The 22,537-nt window shown below is 38.0% G+C and overlaps 2 protein-coding genes across 2 annotated transcripts in view; one reads left to right on the top strand and one right to left on the bottom strand.

The window, feature by feature from the left end:
- ddx6 (DEAD (Asp-Glu-Ala-Asp) box helicase 6) overlaps positions 1 to 22,198 on the bottom strand; it is a 33,005-nt gene extending 10,807 nt beyond the window's left edge. The window contains exons 1-7 of the mRNA XM_052039765.1: positions 22,076 to 22,198; positions 13,152 to 13,634; positions 10,436 to 10,499; positions 9,167 to 9,271; positions 8,509 to 8,638; positions 6,669 to 6,815; positions 4,808 to 4,902 (exon numbers count right to left, since the gene is read on the bottom strand). Of these exons, the coding sequence (XP_051895725.1) occupies positions 4,808 to 4,902; positions 6,669 to 6,815; positions 8,509 to 8,638; positions 9,167 to 9,271; positions 10,436 to 10,499; positions 13,152 to 13,360 (750 nt within the window). The 5' untranslated portion in view covers positions 13,361 to 13,634; positions 22,076 to 22,198. The remainder of the gene's footprint in view (positions 1 to 4,807; positions 4,903 to 6,668; positions 6,816 to 8,508; positions 8,639 to 9,166; positions 9,272 to 10,435; positions 10,500 to 13,151; positions 13,635 to 22,075) is intronic.
- A 184-nt stretch (positions 22,199 to 22,382) lies between these two features.
- LOC127583586 (C-X-C chemokine receptor type 5) overlaps positions 22,383 to 22,537 on the top strand; it is a 38,561-nt gene continuing 38,406 nt past the window's right edge. Inside the window, exon 1 of the mRNA XM_052039708.1 lies at positions 22,383 to 22,426. The gene's annotated coding sequence lies outside the window, so the exon portion shown is untranslated. The remainder of the gene's footprint in view (positions 22,427 to 22,537) is intronic.

Consider the following 22,537-nt stretch of genomic DNA (forward strand, 5'->3'; position numbering starts at 1 on the left):
AAAACAGTTCAGTTTAGAATAATTCAGTAGTTTGATGGCCACTAGCACTGGTGCCAGCTTTTTGTTCCAGGTTTATTTAACTAATCAAATTTAATCCATAGCTACCATACTAGGATCTGAACTTCTCCAATAACACAGTCTACCACTGTAATACAAACATAAAATTCTGGGAACATTTTATAGCTCAGGCAGCACCTGTGAAAAAAGTGTTAACATTTCAGGTTGAAGCTCTGTGCTAGTATTTTCTATTTTTTTTAATTTTAGATTTCCGGCCTCTGCAGTTTTGTTTTCAATGTACCACTGCATTCTGACAAAAACAATTTCTTAATAGTGCAAGTTTTATCTGCGTTATGAGTTGTGGCATATCCAGACCCATCATCTGCTACAACCTGCCACCAAATTACCCAGCTCCAATGAAGGAACTTCTTCAAAGGCAGACGCACAGCTTCTACTGCTTTTTTCTTAACTAACCATTCTTCCAACCTGCAGGCCTAGCGGTAAGGCCGAGGAACAGCATATGAAGAGAGGCAAGCTCTAGTGGGAGCAGCCATTTTGAGAGTGGCTGTTGAGGTACAAATGCATAAGCTTTGACGAGGGAGGCTGAGCAGTGACAAGTTAACTCAATGCAAGGTCTTGTCTTTCAAGTCAGTAGTAACTTGAGGGGAAGAAATGGCAGTCACTGAAGTGGATGCTCCTCCTGTGAAATGTGGGAGATCAGAACTACATTTGTAGGAAGTATGGCCAACTGAAGCTCCTCTCAGACCGTCTGGATTGGTTGGAAAGGTAGCTGGATTCACTGAGGAGCATATAGGAGGCAGGAAGCAGATAGGGGTTTCAGGGAGGTGATCTCACCATAGGTTTAGCCAAATAGATGTGGGACAGCCAGGAGAGGGAGGCAGGTGTCCCCTGTGGCTATTCCCCCTTTAACAAATATAACACAGATCACTGTTGGGGAGTGGGAGAGGAACTGGCCTCTCAGAGGATAGCAGCAGGAAGCAGCCAAATCAGTGGGACCATGACTGGCTCTGTTGTAGAGCAGGTAAGGTCAAAGTCTAGGCGAGCAGTAGTGATAAGAGGTTCTGTAGTCAGGGGGTAAGATGGGCATTTCTGTGACACAGAGACTCCAGGATGGTGTGTTGTCTCCCTGGTGTCAGGGTCAAGGTGTCTCTGAACAACTACAGGACATTCTGAAAGAGGAAGGTGAGCAGCCAGAACTTTTGGTCCATACTGATACTAATGACATAGACAGGAAGAGAGACAAGGTTCTCTATAGGGAATTAGGTAGAAAGTTAAAAGAAAAAGGACATCCAGGGTTATAAGCTCATGATTACTCCGTGCAACATGCTAGTGAGGCCAAGAATAGAAAGATAGCACAATTGAATGTATGGCTAAAGAGCTGTGTAGGAGGGGTAGGAGGGAGGGTTTCATATAATTGGATCATTGGGATTTTTTCCCCCATGGCAGATGGGACCCATGCACCTGAAATGAAGGAGCACTAATATCTTTGCAGCTGGTGCTACTTGGAAGGGTTTAAACTACTGTAGCAGGAGTGTTGAAACCAGAGCAGGTGGAATGATGAGGAAAAGGTAGACATTACGTCAAGTAAGACCAATAGAAAAAAAGATGCAGGTCCAGGATAATGAACACAGCAGGAACGATGATCTGTAGTGCATTTATTTTAATGCAAGGAGTAGAACAGGCAAGGCTGATGAGTTTAGAGCCTGGATTGGGACATGGAACTATGATATTGTAGCCATTACAGAGACTTGGTTGAGAGAAGGGAGGACTGGCAGCTCAGTGTTCCATGTACAGATGTTTTAAATGTGACAGAGGGAGACATAAAAGAAATATATGCATTGACATTCTTCCTAATCAATAATGCAATGTTGCACTAAGAGAGGACATCTTGGCGGGATCATCCAGTGAGACCATGTGTGCAACTCAGGAATAAGGAAGATGCAACCACTATGATGAGGTTATACTATAGGCCTCCCACTAGCCAATGGGAGTTAGAGGAACAAAAGATACAGACATACCATGGAAAGATACAAAAGCAACAGGATAGTTTGAGTGGATGATGTTTATTTCCCTCAATATTAACTGGGATTCCCTTCATGCCTGAAGCTTAGATGGGGCAGAACTTGTTAGGTGCACCCAGAAGAGCTTCTTGAAACAATATGTACGGCCCCATCCTCTGTTGGACTGTACAAGACCTTGCATTGGAGAATGAGCCTGGCTAAGTGATCGAAGGTCCAGTGGGGAAGCACTGTGGCAACTGTTACCTTAATTCCTTAAATTTTGAGATACTTTTGGATAAGGACAAGACTGGTCCTCAGGTGAACCTGCTAAATTTGGGGAAGGCCAATTTCAACAGTATTAAGCAGGAGCTGGGGAGAGTAGATTTGGGACAACTATGACAGTAAATCCACATCTGTTATGTGGGAGTCTTTGAAAGGAAAATTGATAAGAGTTCAGGACCAGTATGTTCCTGTGAGGATGAAAGGTAAAGATGGCAAGGTTCAGGAACCTTAAATGGCAAGAGGTATAACAAGTTTAGTCAACAAGAAAAAAGGAAACATATGCAACATTTAGAAAGCTAAAAATCAGATAATGTCTAAGGAATAATGAAGGAAAGCAGGAAAGAACTCAATTAGGAGGACTAAAAAGGGTCATGAAATGTCCTTGGCAAGCAGGATTAAGGAGAATCCCAAGGCATTTTGTATGCATATTAGGAGCATTTGACAGTGGCTACTGAAAGGGTAGATCCACTCAAGGACAAAAGAGGGAATTTATGCATGGAGATAGAGCAAGTGGGCAAGGTCCTTAATGAGCACTTCACATAAGTATTCACCAAGTAGGACATGGATGGTGGTGAGATTAGGGAGGGGTACGTTGATATTCGAGGACACATCGATATTAAGGAGCGGTGTTAGGTTAGGATCTATGCCAGAATACAGAGGGAAGCAAGGGAGGAGATTTCTGAGGCCTTGACAGAGATCTTTGTATACTCTGGGGTGCCAGAAAACTGGAGCACAGCCAATGATGTTCCTTTGTTTAAAGGTAACAGGGACAAATCAGCAAAATATAGGCTAGTGAGCCTTACATCAGCAGTAGGAAAATTACTGAAGATTTACTTACATATGGAAAAGCACAGACATTTGGGATAGTCAGCATGGTCTTGTGAGGGAGAGGTCCTATCTTACAAATTTGATTGAGGTTTTTAATTTTGAGGACATGAAAGGGTTGTGGAATTTGCCTACATGGACTTTAGTAAAGCATTTGACAAGGTCCCTCATGGTAGGCTGGTCCAGAAGATTAAAAAGGCACATGGGATTCACAGCAAGTTAGTAAATTGGATCCAAAAATTGGCTTGGTCAGAGTGTAATGGTAGAGGAGTTTCTCTGACTGGAGTGGTGTTCTGTAAGGAGCAGTGCTGGGACCTCTGTCGTATGATTTGGATGAAAATGTTGACGATCTGATAGTAACTTTGATAACACAAAAACTGATGGAGTGGTGGATGGCAAAGGAAGATTGTCAAAGGATACAACAGGATACAGATCAGTTGGGGGGGGGGGGGGGGGCGGTGGTGGTGAGGGTGAGGAAAATCAGGTGGAGACATGGCAGATAGAGTTTAATCTGGCCAAGTGTGAGGTGTTGCATTTTAGAAGTTCAAATACAAGACAAAACAATAAATGGCAGGATGTTTAGGAGCACTGCATTGATGTACAGATGGATCTTGGGGTGCAAGTCCATAGCTCCCTGAAAGTGAATAGGGCGGTAAAGGCAGCACACAACATATTTGTCAGGGCACTGAGTACAAAAATTGACAAATCATGTTGCTTAAAACTTCAGAATACTTTGTCGGGCTATTTTTGGAGTACTGTGCGCAGTTCTGGTTGCCATATTACAGGAAGGATGGGGAGGCTTTGGAAAGGGTGTAGAAGAGGTTCCTCAGGATGTTACCTGGATTAGAGTGTATTTGCTACAAGGAGTGGTTGGACAAACTTGGATTGTTTTCTCTGGGGCATTGATGCTGAGAGGCCACCTGACAGAACTATACAAAATTATCAGAGGCATAGATAGATAGTCATGACTGTTTTTCCCAGGGTGGAAGTGTCAAATAATATAGGGCATAGATTTAAGTTGAGGGGGGGAATGTTTTAGGAACATTGGTGAGAATTTTTTTTTTTCTTTTTTTATCAAGTAGTTCAGAGGGTTAGGTGCCTGGAACTCACTGCAAGGGGAGTTGGTAGAAGCAGATATAATACCAACATTCAAGAAGCATTTAGACACACACACGAATAGACAGGAAACAGAGGGATAGGGACCACGTACAGGCAGATGGGATTAGTTTCATTTGCCATCATGGTCAGCACAGACGTGGAGAGCCAAATGGCCTGTTCCTCAGCTGTACTTTTCTATGTTCTAGAAATCAGAAATAAAACGAAAGTGCTGGAAGTGTGTTTCAAGTCAACATTCTTTCATCTTTTGTTCTAATAAAAGCTCACTGAATGGAACATCAACTTGTTCGCACCACAGATGCTGCCTAACAGAGGGTTTCCAGCACATACTCTTATCTGCAGGGTATTCCTACATGTAAACTTTAACCAGACACAAGCAGTCTGTTTAGGTGTTAGTTTCAGAGTGCATTGAGACCTTTAAATGAATAAAACACTACCACAATATACAATTGCATCCTCACTCAAATTAAATGAAACCTAAACAGAAAAATCAAGAAGTCATAAATTTCATTTACCTTTATGTTACAGTAAAACAACATAATTGCAATTTTTAAGTGGTAAATTACCTCATCAAGTACAATCATCTGTATGTTGTCCACTTTAGCCAAACCCTTCTTAATCAAATCCAGGATTCTTCCAGGTGTTGCAATCACCACATGGACTGTATTTAATAGAACAATGCAATTTTTAACAGCAGTTTGAAGTACACATTCACAACTATGGACAAAGGACACTAGATGAACAACACATTATCAATCTTGTTTTATAATAATTATAGTGCACCAACCACATAAGATGAAATCTGGTTTGTGGATTGCTCAGCTAAGCAGTTTAGATGCCTTAGAGTCCATAAGTTTACCAGAGTATAAACACTTGGATTATACAAGTGGCCATCTACAGTTTCACAATGTTCTTTAATCTTCAAATTAATCTTTCAATAATGAATGCCCTTTCAGTATTAAATTGTCATTATTTAACACTTACATCAAATATTAAACACACTTGCCTAAAGATATTACATAGACAAGATACTTGGATTATTCTGTTTACAACAAAATGGATAATAGAGTGGAGAGGGAATACTCAGTTATTCAAAATTAAGAACACTTTTAATTAAATTAATGATTTCAAGACATTTCACGATAACAGAGGATAATTCATGCAATAGATTGTTCTGGAATGCACTGCTTAAATGGTGGTAGAAGCAGATTCAACAATAACTTTTTAAAGGGAGCTAAATAAATGCTTAAAACAGAATAGTCTGTAGAGCTGTGGGAAAAGAGCAATGGATTTGGACAAAATAAATAGCTACCAAAAGAGCCACCACAGGATCAAAAGGGCCATACATTAGGAATGTTACAAGATGAGCATACTCCTTCAATATTTTTCTGTCCACTATTTCAGCCTAGGTATTATCCCATTTACAAGTGGATTAACCCTTTCCTTTGTTGAAACTGTGAATAATGTGTCACAAACGGTAACAGTTCTTCAGTCTACCAAGATCTTTCTCTATCTTCAGATTTCAGGTAGACTGCCCAATTCCATCAACATCACTACTTTCATGACACAAGGAATTAAGCTGCATGTCAAACTTCTACATATTCATCATTTAGCAGACCAAATTTAAATATCTGAGTTTCAAATTCCCTAACAAAGAAAAATTTGGATCAAGAATAAAAATACAGCACTAATTTTATGCAGGTCCATGTTCTGAAAGACAAGCTTAAAACTTGTGGATATGTTATTTATTTTTAATAGAAACATCATGTAATAAACTTGGAAGAATAAATATATTTATCTCTTGACTTTTGGGTAATCCTAATGCTAACTTCATGTGCAAAACATCAAGAGTTGTGCCTGCAACAATTCTGACTAAGATTCTCATCTTACACAAAGAATGCTTTCTAACTTCCGAACTTCATATCTTTGCATTTCCACAATGCAAAATGTTTATTGAAAGAGACAAATCATTTCATAGGTCTTCCAAAGCATGGGTTAGATAGCAGGATCCCAATCCAGCCAGTGTACAAGAGACTCCAGATAAATGAATACAAATTTTATAGTCTATTTTAAAAATACATTACAGGGCATCCCCAGGTTATCAACACCTGACTTATGGACATACCTACATATGAACAAGCTCCCTTAATGTTATTAAATTCAAGAGCTCTTAATATTTTTAAATTCACATAAATATATACTTTCCTCCCTACGAGCAGCAGCTACTTTCCTCCCTCTGCTTTTAGTTATTGTTCTTCCTTATCAGTCTTACATGCTTTTGATGCCATTCAATACAATTCTGTGGAGGTATGCTTACCATATCTAGTGATTTTTGCATATTTTCCAACTTATGAATGCCTGCAAAAACAGAACCTGTTCGTTACCCAGGGACAGTCTGTACTGCAATTTATCAAACTACATACTCACCAGTCTCATCGAGTCTTAAGATGTCATCCCGGAGATTGGTTCCTCCTGTGGTAGCCATCACTTTTACACCACCCATGTGTTTGCTGACTTGGATACAGATTTGACTGACTTGCAGTGCCAGCTCTCGGGTAGGCACAATCACCATAGCTTTTTTCCAAAAAAAAAACAAAATAAAAATCTAGATTGTTATTGATATATCTTCTTCAATACAGTTGATATTTAGTACAAATGAAAATGTTCTATTCCTACAAAACTTAAATTATTTGCAAAAATACAGTCAAGCTTATCCAATAATGGGGATTTCACTTTAATGGCCATCTTCCAAGGATTTATGTTGCACTGCTATGTAAAGCAACATTCTACATTAGTTCTTGATGCAGAGATCTTTCTACATTGCAGGCCATGGTAAATTAATTGAAGTCAGTAATACTAGATACTAATCATGACTTCATGGGAAAATCCCAACTTCCAGGTTAAAAGGTTCAACTTTATCCATGAAGTGACCATATTTCCAAGATAATAATACAGTATAGAAACAAGGGATACAACATTATCAGGGATATTTTGCATAAAACATTGAAATGATATGCAATTGATACCACTCCTTTTTGAAGATAAGGCTTGGGGCCATTTAGGAGACTATTTCTCTTTAATGTCCCAAACAATATTTAATTTTCAACCAGTATATGGGAAGGAGTGATCTAGTGATCATTTCACTGCTGTTTCTGGGACCTTGCTGAATACAAAGTGACCTGAATATTCAAATGCACTTACAAAAACACAGCAACTATATTTGTAATGTATTCCATTGTCTGCAATACAATTCTTTGGCATGGGAGAGGGAATAAAGAGGAATGAAAGATTGTTAGATTGTCCCCAGGTGGTTTGAAGATTTTACATAAATATGGTTTCCTCTCTTTTCAATACAAGCTTCCTGTTATGCAAGAATGAAAGGGAACAGTGACTTTCAAATCTTCATACTATCTGATGTAGAGCACTTTTCCCTGGCTCAAAGCACAATAAAAAGAATGTTTAGAGAAACAGATACAGCAGAAATACAAACACCTCAAGAAATCTTGATATTATGATCACTCCAGCAGTGCTAATATTCCCCTTATAATACTGCTGTTCCCTGTCCTTTATTCACCTTCTTTATCTTTACTGAACACCCTGTATGCAGGAATGTTTAGAATCGATTCCTGCCCTTTTCTTAGCCACGTCTCTTATTGCCACATAATCAATCTTGTGTGGTTAATCGTCCACGCAGCTGATCTTGTTTAACTTGCTTCTTAGTTTTATAATGCATGCACTACAAATACATCTCTGCATGCACTATACATAATACATCTCTTTCAGTCTAAGTAAAATAATTTCTATTTTTCATACTGATGCTGGTAGTTCTGCTGTCTGGACCTTATTTTCTCCTTCATGAATGCCTGCAGGACCTACATGATACCAAATGGACCATGATTTCAGGCCATTTACTTCAATCCTACTCTAAAATTTTCTGCAATGATATCCTTAGAACTGGCACAAGAGGCCGTATACTATCCAGGAATCATTTCTGCGACCTTTGCTCCCCTAACCATTAATCTGATCTTTCTCCACCCTCCCTGTCCGTCTGAGCCACACATGGTGCAACAGTCTTCATTTAGGCCACACATCCCAGATGGAACCTCTTCCCTATTCACACTTATTCATGAATACTGCTCAGACAAAGCTGACCTCAATGGTTTTCTGCCTACTCTCAATCATCTGTCTAAATTAACTGGGACCACTGAAAGGAGCGAGTTTGGGGAACTCAACTGTAATTGAAGATTTAAACAGAAATGACACAAACCTTGAATACAGTCTCTCTTCAGGTCCAGCCTTTCAAGTAATGGAATGAGGTAGGCTCCACTTTTACCTGTTCCGTTTTTGGCTCTGGCCAATATATCTCTGCCAGACAATGCAATAGGAATACTTGCCTCCTGAGAAACATGGAGTTGAGAATATTTTGTCAAATCAAAAATGCAAACACACCTAAACTTCTGTTCTCATTAGAAACCTATGAAACATAATAGGGCAAACCTATGAAACGTATAGGACACTCAGGACAAATCAATGCTCACACTTAATGTAAAACTGACTTTTTAATCTATACAATACCTCACCATCCTTTGGCACCATAGAGGTGCAGCAGTTAGTGATGCAGCCACCAGCAACTTGGGTTTGGCCAAATCTCAGATACTGTCTGTACAAAGTTTGCAAGTTCTCTCCTACAGCCCAAAGATGTGCTGGTAGATTAAGTGGCTGTTGCAAATTATTTTGCATTGCAAGTTAATGGCAAAAGAGTGAACAGGGGAGTTGATGGGCATGTGCAAAAGGAAATAAGTTGCAGAGTTGAAGAAAGGAGGAGAAATGGGACAAATGGGATTGCTTCCCTAGGAGCAGGCAAAGGGCTGATGGGCTTCTGTTATAAGATTGCAAGTACAAGATGAAGGGGAACACACACATACCTGAATTGGAGATGGTTTCTCCCAACCCATTTCAAAAATGCCCATTAGCAACTCGCGTTTCAAACAATAATCTTCAAATTCATTTCCTTTTGTGGCAGTAACATCCTAAATATCAAAAGAAAGAATAAAGCTGACATTACAGCATGTTAAAGTACAATATTACACTCTTAAAATATGAATTTTTGTTTTATTGGTTGGGCTACTTTGTCTGTGGTTAAAGAAATGCAGGATTTGAGTGAAAGAAAACACTTTGAAACTATACTGTGAAAATCAAGACAATGAAACCCTTGCAGACTACTGTTATCATAAAAGTTTCTGAAACATCATTAACTTGTATATGTCACCAAATAAAAAGTTGCTGTACATTTCTCACTACAAACTGCAAAGCCAAATTTATAATGGGAGTTTTCAGACTGCAGAACATCGGACAGTGAACAAACGACTGATGATAATTATTAATTTTACAAAGGGACTTCAAGTAGAATTGAAGATGACATTGGCCAACTTTAAAGCCACCCATATTTTGGATATTCATCCATGGGGACTCTCATTCAGATTTTTTAAAAATTTATTTTCCAATTGAGACACATTACCTGCATTTCAAATTAAAGTCTCCTTCAATTCACTCGCCCAATTTATCTGAATGTTCTGTATTAAATAATAAACTGAAGAAAAATAGTAGCATCACACTGCTTGGGGCTTGTGAAATCAAACATGCATGTTTGACTAATATTTCCTTTTTCTGCAAAATATAATCTTGAACAAAACTGGTTACTAACGAAATCCATTAAAACCATAGCAGTGCAATCTTATGCCACATTCCGTGAAGTGGATAAATGACGTCAATGTAACCATCTGCCCCAAATTCATGGAAATTGGCTGTAAAGATCAAGGTCAGAGAAGCACTCTCATAATCACAAGTAATCTGGAGCTGAAACTTCCCTCTGGAGAAAGGCAAAAAAGTTAATAACTTCCTAATTACAGAAACTGCAAATATGTCAAAATACAGCTTTCCATATTCATGTACATGGTCCCTCTGACTAGAGGGAATAACACATTATATATAGTTTAGAACCAATCTTGAAAGTTTATCAGGTGAGGTAGGAATGAGGACAATTTTTTTTAAATCTTGAGAATAAACCCTGCTCACTATATCCCGACTAATGATAATTCCTAAAAGGACAACAAACAAACAATTTATTTCAAAGAACAATTTGAAGTAGAGGTAATGAAAGAAAATAGTGGCTGGATTACTAGGATTCTTCTTACCGAAGTTTTCATCCGCCTGTCTTTTGGAGGCAACTTTAAACTTTTCTTCCAGTCATCCCCTGGTCTACAGTGAACAAAACAGAAATGTTTTCATTACAATGTAACTACAGTCTTGAAATTTAACCTAAGAAAATGGATCTATAATTGCATTAAAGTCTTATGACAACCTTCAGATACAATGTCAGAACCAATTGTACCAAAATGCAACTTCACTTTTTTTAAAACATTCTTTTAGAAAATCAGATATGTTCACAATATTAAATGTTCTTGTTTTATTTTACCAAATTCTGTGGTAGCAAGGCATGCAGCAAACCCTTAAATTAGACCACGTTTTGCTTTGTCATTGGGTTTATATGCTGGAACCCTTAGCCAAACTTTTTTTAGGAGGCAACTTGTTGGCACCTTCTCAAAGGCAGGGATGCGCAATAAATGTCCATCTTGCCAGTGACTCCCACAAACTGAAAAAGGCTCAGAAAAATCTGGAATTTATTTATAAAAACGTTTGCAAGTAGCTAGTGGATATTCACAATTGTGCAACGGAGAGTCAAAATAAACAAACAGAAAATACTAGAAATACTCAGCAGGTCAGGTAGCATTTGTTTCACTCGCCACAGTAATTCTGATATGAAGCACACAGATTATAAATGAAGAAAATGTTCTACTATCTGGTCCTGTAGATCATTAGCAAGTAAGGCTGCTGCTTGGGAAAAACACCCAATCAATCAAATAAGCAGGCAGAAATTCTTAGCCTAAATTGAAGAGTTAAATATTTGATAAATGATAAAATGAAACTCATACCATCAATATGTAACAGAGTTTAAAACAAAATGACCAGTTTGAGAGACCATCATTGTATCCCAAATTCCTACACTGCCTTCAGGGACTACTGAAGTCTGTATTTCACAGCAGAATAACCCAACTAATTCCAAAACCAATAACCCTTTCAAACTTTTCCCAACTGTTCTTGGAGTTCTTTTTTGAGAGGTGAGATGGCAAGTCAAACTGAATAAGAAGTTACAGGAACAGCTACTTAAAATGCCCAAAAGACCTGCACTCAAGTTCTCCACTGGAGGTTAATTTAATCCAACATGCTGCGTCATTCCCATGCCCAATATTTTACCATTCACCATCATTTATAAATATTATGTGTCAAATGACTTGGCATGAAGAGGGCCATATGGTTATAGCATTCCACATACAAGTAACTTAAGGGGCAGGGGAATCTTCCATCCTTCCTTCCCATTATGCTTCTGGTAATAACAGCAAATCCAAGTCTGATTACAGTCATGGTATTGTTATGGCACAAAAGAACCATACAGCACAAAACAGGCCCTTTGGCCCACCGTGTCGTGCCGTCCATCAGACCACCCTCACACTACCTAACCCCTTCCTCCCGCATATCCCTCTATCTCACGTTCCTCCATATGCCTATCCAACAAGCTCTTGAACCTAGGCGCAAAGTTCCCCGATTAACCACTAAATCAACAAATCAAGAACAGAAAGGAGAAAGGGAAAGTCACAGCTAATAAAATGATGAGGTTTTACATTTCCAAAAGCACTTCTTCAGTACATTCATGCAATTTGCCCAGTCCTTTGTTCTTCACTTAGTAATTTGCACACTAAAACAGTTAATCAGGAAAATTAACGTGACATAAATAACTGCATGGTGAAAATTACCTACTGCTTTTAGCATAGCAGATGATTTTACAATTTAAGATTATAGAATACATAATTGAGATTCCACACGAAAGTTACTTGGTTCCAGAAGGGTACAACTCCTGGCCATCTTGAACCCACCCTTGACCACGTGTAATAAGACTTTGTGGGGAATGGAACTGAAGGAAATCAGGTAATACTGAAAGCAGTGGTTCACACAATTTATAGCTCAAATGTCTGAAATAGTTCTGGTGGAATTAAAGAAAAGCAACATTTACCTGAAAACTTGAGAAAAAATTGATGCTGGGGATTATGCACATTATTTTGAAAAGATGCTAGATAGTAATATAGAATTTAAGGTCACCTGAAAAGCTCAAAACTATATAGATAACCTGGGGAAAACAGAACCCTCCTAAACCACCAACCACCACTCCCCCCCCCCGGTCATCAATTTGAGATTACTGGGTTTTGACAGTGGTTACACAAAACTCTCCTAAAAAATCTTAGATAAAAAGCACCAAACACATGGCTTTTGGAAAAGATTACAAAAAAAGGGAAAGGGCAATCATATATTAACTAGGATAATTAAATAGCTGCAACATCAAGAATTTTGGCATCACTATGAGCAAGAATCCTGTGGTTTGGGCACTGCACTTACAGAAAAAAAGGACAAAATAGGAATGGAAAAATGATAGCAATAGCTAATTATAAGAAGATATCAAGCAGCACAATAATACTCCTGGTGGGGTTATTAGAATTAAGGGTCTGTTGATACCATAGCCAATAATTATCCCTCAGCTCGCAACACTAAAACAGATCTGATCATTATTTCAATTACATTTGAGAGACGCTGTTGCAACTTGACAACTATGTTTCTTTATAATACAACAACAATTACATTTCCGACAGCATATCTTTAGGACATTCCAAATTCATGCAAGATATCAGAAGGCCAGATCAGGATTAAATACATTCACAAAAAATCCAACAATAATGTGACAAAACTTCACAATCAGAATAGATGACAGTTTCCAAAGATTTCTTTTTTTAAAATACTTACTTGATAGTACTGCTGGTTGTATGTGCTTGCTGCTGAGTGCCATTAAGTGTGCTGGCATTCTTTAGTTGCTGTAGCTGTTGGTTGGTCTGTGCGACTTGCTGTGGTGGTACGCCTCCTGGGACTGTACTGGATTTCAGTGGGCCTCTCAACTGCCCGTTCTGAGTAGACAAACCCATAATAACGGGATTTTCCGTCCTGGCTGTGGTCATTTTATATATATATATTTTTTAATTATATATATATATATATGCAGGTTCAGTTTACAGCCCAATGTTCATACAGAAACTGTAATAGTTTAAACCTCTTCAAATGAAGAGATAATAAAGTTCGCTCAATATATACGAGTCCTCTTGTTGCAATCAAAGCAAGCACTCGTATGAGTCTTTAAAAAGTCAAGCAGTCACTTGCACTGATGCTTAGTAGACAATATTCTTTCACGTAAATCCTTTTTCATAAAAAGGTCTTGAATGTATTCACTTCCACCTGTAACACAATTAAAACAACTCTTAAAAAGATTGCAGAACCACCATTTAAACCTACTAAGTGGCAACAAGGGTCTCTTCACAACCCCCCCCCCCCCTCGCCCCCTGACAATGTTGACTAAACTAAAAAATTCAAAAAGGGGAGGTTCACACAATTAGGAAGTTCAATATTCCCAATGCTTTGTGTTTATATGTCATGTTTTTATCATTTGTTGCTCTCAATCTGGCATTCCCAATTTTCAGAATAATTACATATTAGGAACAACTGCTGCACATTGATGTATTGTGTTTAGTCACTAACAAATTTATCACTGCATTTCACTTCCAGACTACAAAATGCAATAACCATTAAGAGAATTTTGGATTTCATGTACAACATGATACTGCTCTTGATTATCACAATTTTCCCTCTGTGTTTATAAGGAATCAACATGGGACACATTAACAATATATGCCAATAGTACACATCAGACCCAAGGTCTTATCAAACGCTTCTAGCAATTAAAATAAAAGCAAACTGGGAGCAAGTGATCTGTTAACCAAACCTCATTTTCCTTAATTTTTCTGGATTCAATCTATGCAATTCTGATGAAAAGTTAAGACTTCAAATGTCTACCATATCTCCCTCCACAGGTGCTGCCCAAATGGAATTACTTTGTTTTTTTTAAAACCTGTGTAGTTCTCCATCAAAAAAAACCCCATAGATCAGAAAGGCATATTATATTACAATGAAATGACAAAGTGCCAAATGAGGATAGATTTTTAAAAATAGTGATCAAAGGGGCCTGTTTACCTTTTAAACAGGACTCTCTCTCTCTACAGTTCTGGCAAAGTAATATGCTAAATATAACTAATACCTACCAAAAATACATCAACATAGAATGCAACCATTTTAAAAATAAGTTTATAAACTTAAACAACATTGAAAATATAGTTTTGATGTTATTTAACATCAAATGGCAGAATAAAATGATAATCTGAGGTAGTGGAGAAATTATGGAACTAAAAAAGGTTAGCCTGGCATCAGTTGGAATCTACCCCGAAGGAAGTGGCAATAGGGCACGTCACCATAGTATTAGTTAAAGTCAGCATGATTTTATAAAATAGTATTTGAAGATGCAATCAGTTGTATAGACAAGGTAACTGGTGAATATAGTACATCTAGATCAGAGCAAACTTTTCTCGTAGGGCAAGCCAGACTATCAGCCCAAATTACTTCTGAAAACCACTTGAGCCAGTTGGTCCCCACCACTGGCCTTGACTGTGCTCTAAACAATGGACTCCTCATGAAGTTCAATGCTAACATAATTTATCCAGAAGTCACATTGGGAAACCAGTCTGCTAAACCTGTGCCAGATTAGACCAGGTGCAAAAGCAGTCTTCTCTATTCAATGCCCTGAGGGAGAAGGGCAAAATTCAGATGATTTATATTTTTGAATTAATTTAGAACAATTTAGTTAACTTAAAACCATAATTTAAAATTTAAATCTATTTGCCTTAAATTTCGAAAGGGTCATTAGTTGAATTTTAATCATCTAATTAAGAGATTGTCAGAGATAATTCCAGACATTCAGCTGTCAGGGGATTATGCTTCCATTTTCAACAGGAAGGCCATGCACTCTGTAGGTCTTGAGGAACTGGAGCTGGGTTTGGGAATCAAGTTGCCATCCAAAAACAGTCTGGGAAGGGGAACCTCAAGTACAGTGACTCGGTTAGGTAGCTGGCTTGAACTACCCCATGTTACATACCATGAATTTGGACAAATTAAGCAAGAGAGCAAGGAAGTAGCAGATAACCAGAGATTAAATCACTCAGGAAAAGACAGAAGAGAGATTGCAGTGGAAAACAAACAAGAATTAGCAATTAGAAAGGCAAATAGTACATGTGTCTTTATTGCAAAGAGGTTGGAGTACAAGAATACAGAAAAATTAATTGACAAGGCTTTAGGTAAAACCATGCATGGAGTACAGAGCAGTTTCAATATCCATACCAAAAGGAAGGATATATTTAGAGATGGTGCACTATAGTTCCAATGAATGGACTCTTGGAAGAAGATGATGATTCAAGAAAGATTGGGCAGGATTGATTGACCAAGAATGAAAGGCAATTTCACTGTAACCTGTAGGATTTCCAGAGGAATAGAGAGGGTAAATGCTGAGTGCATTTCCTTCAGCTACAGTCTAGTTTAGTCACAAAACTCAGAACTAAGGTGAAGCAAATTTTCTTCACTCAGGTCATGCATCTTTGAAAATCTCTCATGGATTGCTGTAGATGTTCAATCATTTAATACATTCAAGTCAGAGGTCAAAAGATTTTTTAGGACAAAGTGAATCAAGGAATATATGGGAATTGGGCAACAAAGGCAGGATAAGCCATAACTTTATCATATAGGTCCAGGTGCAGGGTCTTGACCCAAAACATCAACAATCTCATTTCCTCCACAGACGCTGCTCGACCTCTGAATTCCTCCAGCAGTTTGTTTTCTGCTCCACATTCCAGCTTCTGCAGTCTCTTGTGTCTCCATAGCAATGACTTTATTGAATGGCATAGCAGACAAGGGACTTTATGGCCTACTTCAGCTTGCTTCTTCCACAATTTCAAAATTAGACAAGACCACATTATTGGCACTAATGCAGTTAAATATAAACAGACTTTAACTTAAAGGACCTAGGAACAACACATCCAGCTATCTCCATTTTGCAATTCATTTTATAAACATTAAGCACCAATTTATCTGAAAACCTAAATATTACCAAGTCAAAATACTATTAATCTTAGTAGGCAAAAAACAGAATTCAATTTAAAACAAAAATTTCTGAAATTAAACATGAAACTTTACAACTGCTGGGAAAAATTGGCATGAAGAAAATTATTTAATCAATAGGTATGCTAATAAGTGCTACAAAAGGTTTGAAGTTTAAACCAATTGTTCTTATTTCATAATCTTTTAGAAACACATTAAGTTCAGCAATGGAACAAACCTCAGAACAATGGATTTCCAAATTCATACTAATTGCTGGTCGAATCTTAAGTCACTGGCCAATAAAATCACATCTTCAGAAACATGAGCATTAGCATGCAACATCAATGAAAAATATAGAATTACAATTTAGCAACAGGCCATTTTGTCATTGCCCCTGTACCAGCCCTTTGGTAGCATTACCCAATTAACCCTGTTTCTAGTCTTTCTCCATTGCATTTTCTTCATTTGCACTTTATGCGATTCTTTTCTGAAAACTATCGTCCATTTCCTCTGATGTTTTAGTTGTTATTTTCCAAACCAGAGCTTATAGCTAAAAGAAAACTGATTGAAAAAGAACTGGTAGTTACAAGCATGTTAAATCCATCCTTCTGGCAACAATCCTGCGAAAGGAAACAATCCTTGTTGATACCATTTATGACTTTAAACTTGTGTCAAATAGACATTCTTTACCCTCTTTGCTCAAAGAAAAACAAACTCAATTTCCCTGGTCCTTCCACTTACCTGAAGCCCTTCAACCCAATTATCATTCTTAAAAATTTCTTAGTCACACTTTAAGGCCTTGATGTGCACTGTTCCACTATACTGATCAGATGCATGTTATGCATCCATTCTCATACAAAAAAACCCCATAGCATCAGGGAAAACAACACAGTAGTTCCGTAGTCCTGCTGGTCATGGATCTTCAAGCACATACCCAACTGCTGTCCAAACCTGATTAGCATTCCCACCTCTTACCACATTGTCAGGCCAAGAGTTCCAGACCCCTGCCAACCTCTGGGTTATTTTTTCCTCTCTCATCTCTTCTCTAATCCTTCTATAAATTACTTTAAACCTAAGGCTCTTTTTTAAAAAATCTCTCTGCCAAGAGAAATGTTTCTTTTATTTATTCTGTCAAAGGCCCCTCAAATTTTATACACCAATGATGTCTCCCCTTGGCCTCCCATATTCCAAAAGCACCACAAGCATATCCAATCTTTCTTCTCAACTACACATTTCCAGCCCCGGCAACACTTTTGTAAATCCCATCTGTACCCATTCCACTGCAAGCACATCATTCCTATAACGTGGAGATCAAAATTGTAAGCAGTATTCAACTACGGCCTGACAGGCATAGTATACATTTCCAGCAGAACCTCCTAGAGTCCCATGCCTCGACTAAGGCAACCTGTATTCCCTTTAGCCACCTTATTGACCTGTTCAGTTATCTTTCAGGATCTGTGTACATAGAGGAACAAAGAAAAATAGAGTCCATCACTCGACATCCTCCTTTATTAGCTACTTCCTTGCCTCATCAACTCATTCTTTTCTGGATTAAATTCTATCTGCCACCTTTCTGTGCAACTGACCAAATCAGCTACATTTTCCTGCAATCTAAAACTTTCCTCCTCACTGTCAGCCAAACTGTCTTTGTGTACTGTCCAATTCACTAATATATTACAAAAACAGAGACGAGTACAAAGCCCTGTAGAATCCCACTGGCATCATCTTCACTGTCTCAAACACTTATCAGGCATTATTCCCTGCTTCCTACCAATTGTCAGGAGCTTATTATTTCCACTAACCTACCACGTGGGACATTGCAGAGCCTTGCTAAAATCCATGCAGACCACAAAAATTCTCATCAACCCTCCTTGTTATCTCCTCAAAATTAAAATGGATCTTTCCTTACAAAACAATTGCTTGCCATCCCAGATCAATCTGCACTTTTCTAGATGAAGGTTTATGTTATTCTTTAGATTGGACTTCAATAGTTTGCCAACTCTAAAATAATTGGGCTCTAATTATCTGGTCTATTCCTTTTTAAAGCAATACTACCACATTATCAATCCTTATGTACAATTCCTGGAGCCACAGAGGATTGAAAACTGTAGCGATATAGTCTCTGCAATTTTCTCCTTCCTTTACTTTTAAAGCTTGTGATACATTTCATCAGTGTCTGGCAACTTATCCATTTTCAAAAGGTGATAAGCCTCCCTTAATAATTTCTCTTCAACTACATTTCTCCTATTCACTTTAAAGACAAAGCAACATAACCCCTTCTTCTGCAAGGACTCTTACAAAATATTAAGAACTGTATCCACAGCCTCCACAATCCCCTTTTAATCCCTAATTGGCTCTACTCATTCCTTAGTTATCATCTTACTTTTATTCATTAATAAAACATTTTTAGATTCTCTCTGATTAACATTTGCCAAGATTTCTTTTATAATTTGTTCTCCTAGCTTCCTTTTTAATTTTACTGCTACACTTTCCATACTCTTCAAGGCTTTCTATCACAAGCTTTCTTTCTTGCCTCATCACTATCTCTAAACCTTGTAATCAAGGGAGCTACAGATTTTAGTCTCACCATTTTACTGGGAACAAATTTATTGCACACCCTGTGAATCTTTTTGAATGCCTCCCATTGTTCCAGGATTGATTTAACTTCAAAGAGTGTTGAGCCCACTTCTGCTAAATCACTTATCAGTCTACCTCAAATTAGAACCTTCACATCCATTTTATTTGTTCTAGTCTATAATCCCAAAGGTAACTTGCTTAGTGGTCAGGGTGCTTTTCCAGGATGAGAGCACAACCTTCTAGTCAGATAAACACTCAAGTATTATCCTTTGCTTTCTGGCGTAAACCTCCGTCTTCCCCGCTGCCGCATGCTGCTATCCCAGGAACCTGGCACAAATCACTGCCCTATATGGTGCTCCTGTAGCAATAAATTTCCCATGACACATCATGGAAAGGCTTCCTGTGTGAACCAGGGTGAGCAATGGAGCTTCTCAGAGACAAAATGTGGAGCTTAGGACTACAAATTGGCTATCATAATGAGTATGGACCATTGCTGGAGGAATGGCAGTTGCTTCTGCCTGCATTGACAGACTGCACAGATCCTATGGTTTCTTTCATCACATTATCTTGGATGTGATGGAAGCTGTTTTCTCACTATTTGCTGTACAGTTCTCCCCAACCCATATTTCTTTATGGCAATAAGCTCAAAGGCTAGCACTACTGTTGAGCTCACTTGCAGACTGGAAGACCTTGCACACTTAAAATCAGATCAGTGCTCTGCAGGGTAGAGCTAAACAGGGTACCGGATTATGCCAGATCTAACTGAATTACGACCACTGCTACAAAAATGCTCTCCTACTGATACTCCTAAACTAATCTAAAATTGCTCTCCTACTTAGTGGGCTTACTACACATAACATCAGTTACCTTCTGACCTTTAAAGCCTCACAAAATTGGGATACAATTTATTTCCATAGCACCACTGTTTAAATGCCATTAGAAGTGCAAGTGCTGTACCTAATGCTGCGCTGAATGTAAATATTTGAATTATTGAAACTAGCTCAATAATCTTTCAAAATCAAAACACACAAAATGCCAAAAGGGTAAGCTGTGCAGTTAAGAACTCTACACTAGTGTATATCAATGCAGGTGGAGAGTTTTGCTTTCAGTGTGGGAATTAAGATCTCGTTTTATATAAGATATAATTAAAGTTTCCTCATCCAGAGAGCAATGAATCTTTGGAATTCTCTACCCAGGAGGGCTGTGGATGATCAGTCCCCAAGCATATTCAAGGCAGATCTATAGATTTTCAGATATTATGGCAATAGAGGGATACGCAGTTAACACTGGAAAGTGACAATGTAGCAAAAGGAATTCATGAATTTCATTAGATCTAAGCATTTTTCAAATTATACAAAACATCCATTCTATATAACGTATGCCCCTAAAGACTTCTCACATGTTCTTTCAGATGGCAACCAGAGTTAGGTGATCACTTCTACATCACTGAAATGGAAACATATTGCAATGCAGATTATTGTAACTGCATTGATATATCTAAACAGATGGTCCAGTCCTCATTACTCAGATGATGCTGACTACTCACAAAGAAATTGAACTTTTAGTACAGGAATTTTTAAAAATAATCTTTCATTCTTTTAGTTGGTGCTTTGGAACCCATTATATCATAATATAATCAGCATTCATAATGTGAAATTAAAAATGATGGGTATTTTGTCAGATGCCTAGTGGCCACTTAGCTTACCCACTGAATTATCTGTCCAACAAAAGTTTTAGTTGGACAATTTCATTAGGACAGAACTCAAGATTATAATCATTAAAACCTGCCCTAAACTTACACCGCATGGGAGGGTAGCTCATCACTGCCAATCAAAACAACTAACCGCAGCAAGTGGCAGTGATAAGTCAAACGTCCATATGACCACCATACAAAAACATCTTATTAACCTGCCAAATTTCAAAAGGGCTCCAGTACTAATGCATTTCTCCCACCCACCACCGAAACTGTATTATTAGATAGATGGAATGGAGGACCTACTAAAGCAAGTGATTATTTTGAATGAGAAACTACAGAATGCCATTCAGGAGGATCTTACTCAAACTAAAACTCCACCCATCCTAAATGTATACGTCATGAAAGGAGGAATCAAAAAGGGGATGGGGGGGGGGGGGCAATTTTGATCATGTCTTCCACACGTATAGTTAAAAACAAGATTTTACAAAGTTGGCATTACTTTATCCCAACATTTCCCATGAATCCATTGACTGAAATGTATAAATTTTACAATTAAAAAATTTCAGATGTTGATAAATAAAACCAAAATAAAATGTTAAAACTGCTCTTAAATTATTCATCATGAATACAAATAAGTTACAAAAATTTAAATTGTACAGCAATTACCAAGCAGAATATAAATTATTGTATACGTTACGTTAATCCCACTCAGAAGTAAACAATTACTCAATAGCTTGAACTAATGCAAGCAATAGCTACAAACTATTTCCTGTAATTAAGACTTTTTAAAAAAAGAAATGGCGATTTTATACTCAAAACACATTACACGTCACATTACAGTGAGAGGCGGAAATCAAAACTGGATTAGAAAACACCGTTTCAAAGTGTAAACAAAAACTCGATTGAAAATATATATACACACATACACAGAGGAAGAACCAATTCTATTAGATAGGAGACAGAGAACGAAGTAACTCGGGCTTACGGTGAGGGAAGAGTCCTGAGGGTCAATATTTACAACACATCTCTCTGGGCTTCCTCTCGCGTCCTGTCACCTCGGAGAGAAGGAGACGGCACAAACCTAAACATTTCCCTACCATATCCCCAAGACAGATATTTCCCAGCAGAAATTAACAATTATTTTCAGATATTTAACAAAATAGCTGTCGTGAAGAACAGTACTTGAAATCATTTTAACCACAACACTAAATTTAAAAGACGAAGAAGCACGTATTTAAAAGCAAACGCGAAAGACTTTTGGGCCTTGCACCAAATCAACAGCCAACGGAAGAGAAGAAAAAATAATCAACTTCCTACGCAGCTTTATAAATAAAAGCCGGGGAGCCACGGTTCTCAAAAATAAAGGCACATCCCTGGCCCTAACACTTCAGCAGAAAAGCTTAAGAGAAAATACTTATAAACAAACCCGTGATGGCGGCGATTTCTCTCCGATTTGTCTTATATTTATTCTCTTTTTTTGTCTGTCAGCTCTGCCCGATTCCAATATGGCGTCTCCCCTCTCAGCCCCAACGTCATCAGACGAGCATCGAATATATCACATCAATTATTAAAGCAATCGCGCCCGCTTTAAAAAAAACCCTTGGTTACCTCACGAAACTCCACAAATCGACTATAAACGATAGAAAAATGGATACAATTTCTAATTTAATTTAAATTTGGGGCGGGGGGAAGAAGTGGAAAAATGTTGTCACGTGACATTGCTCTTTCGCCAAGCTGCATGTTGTGTATTGACTTTATTCCCTGATAAGCTTAGAAGGTATTATTATTATTATTATTATTATTATTGCTTTCAGTTATATATTTCTGTCTCTTCCCCCTGCGTGATTTGTTTCTATTTATCCTGTTTATTTCTCCTCTCTCTGCGTGT

The sequence above is a fragment of the Pristis pectinata genome, chromosome 27, assembly GCF_009764475.1.
Source record: "Pristis pectinata isolate sPriPec2 chromosome 27, sPriPec2.1.pri, whole genome shotgun sequence".
Taxonomy (NCBI): Eukaryota; Metazoa; Chordata; class Chondrichthyes; order Rhinopristiformes; family Pristidae; genus Pristis; species Pristis pectinata.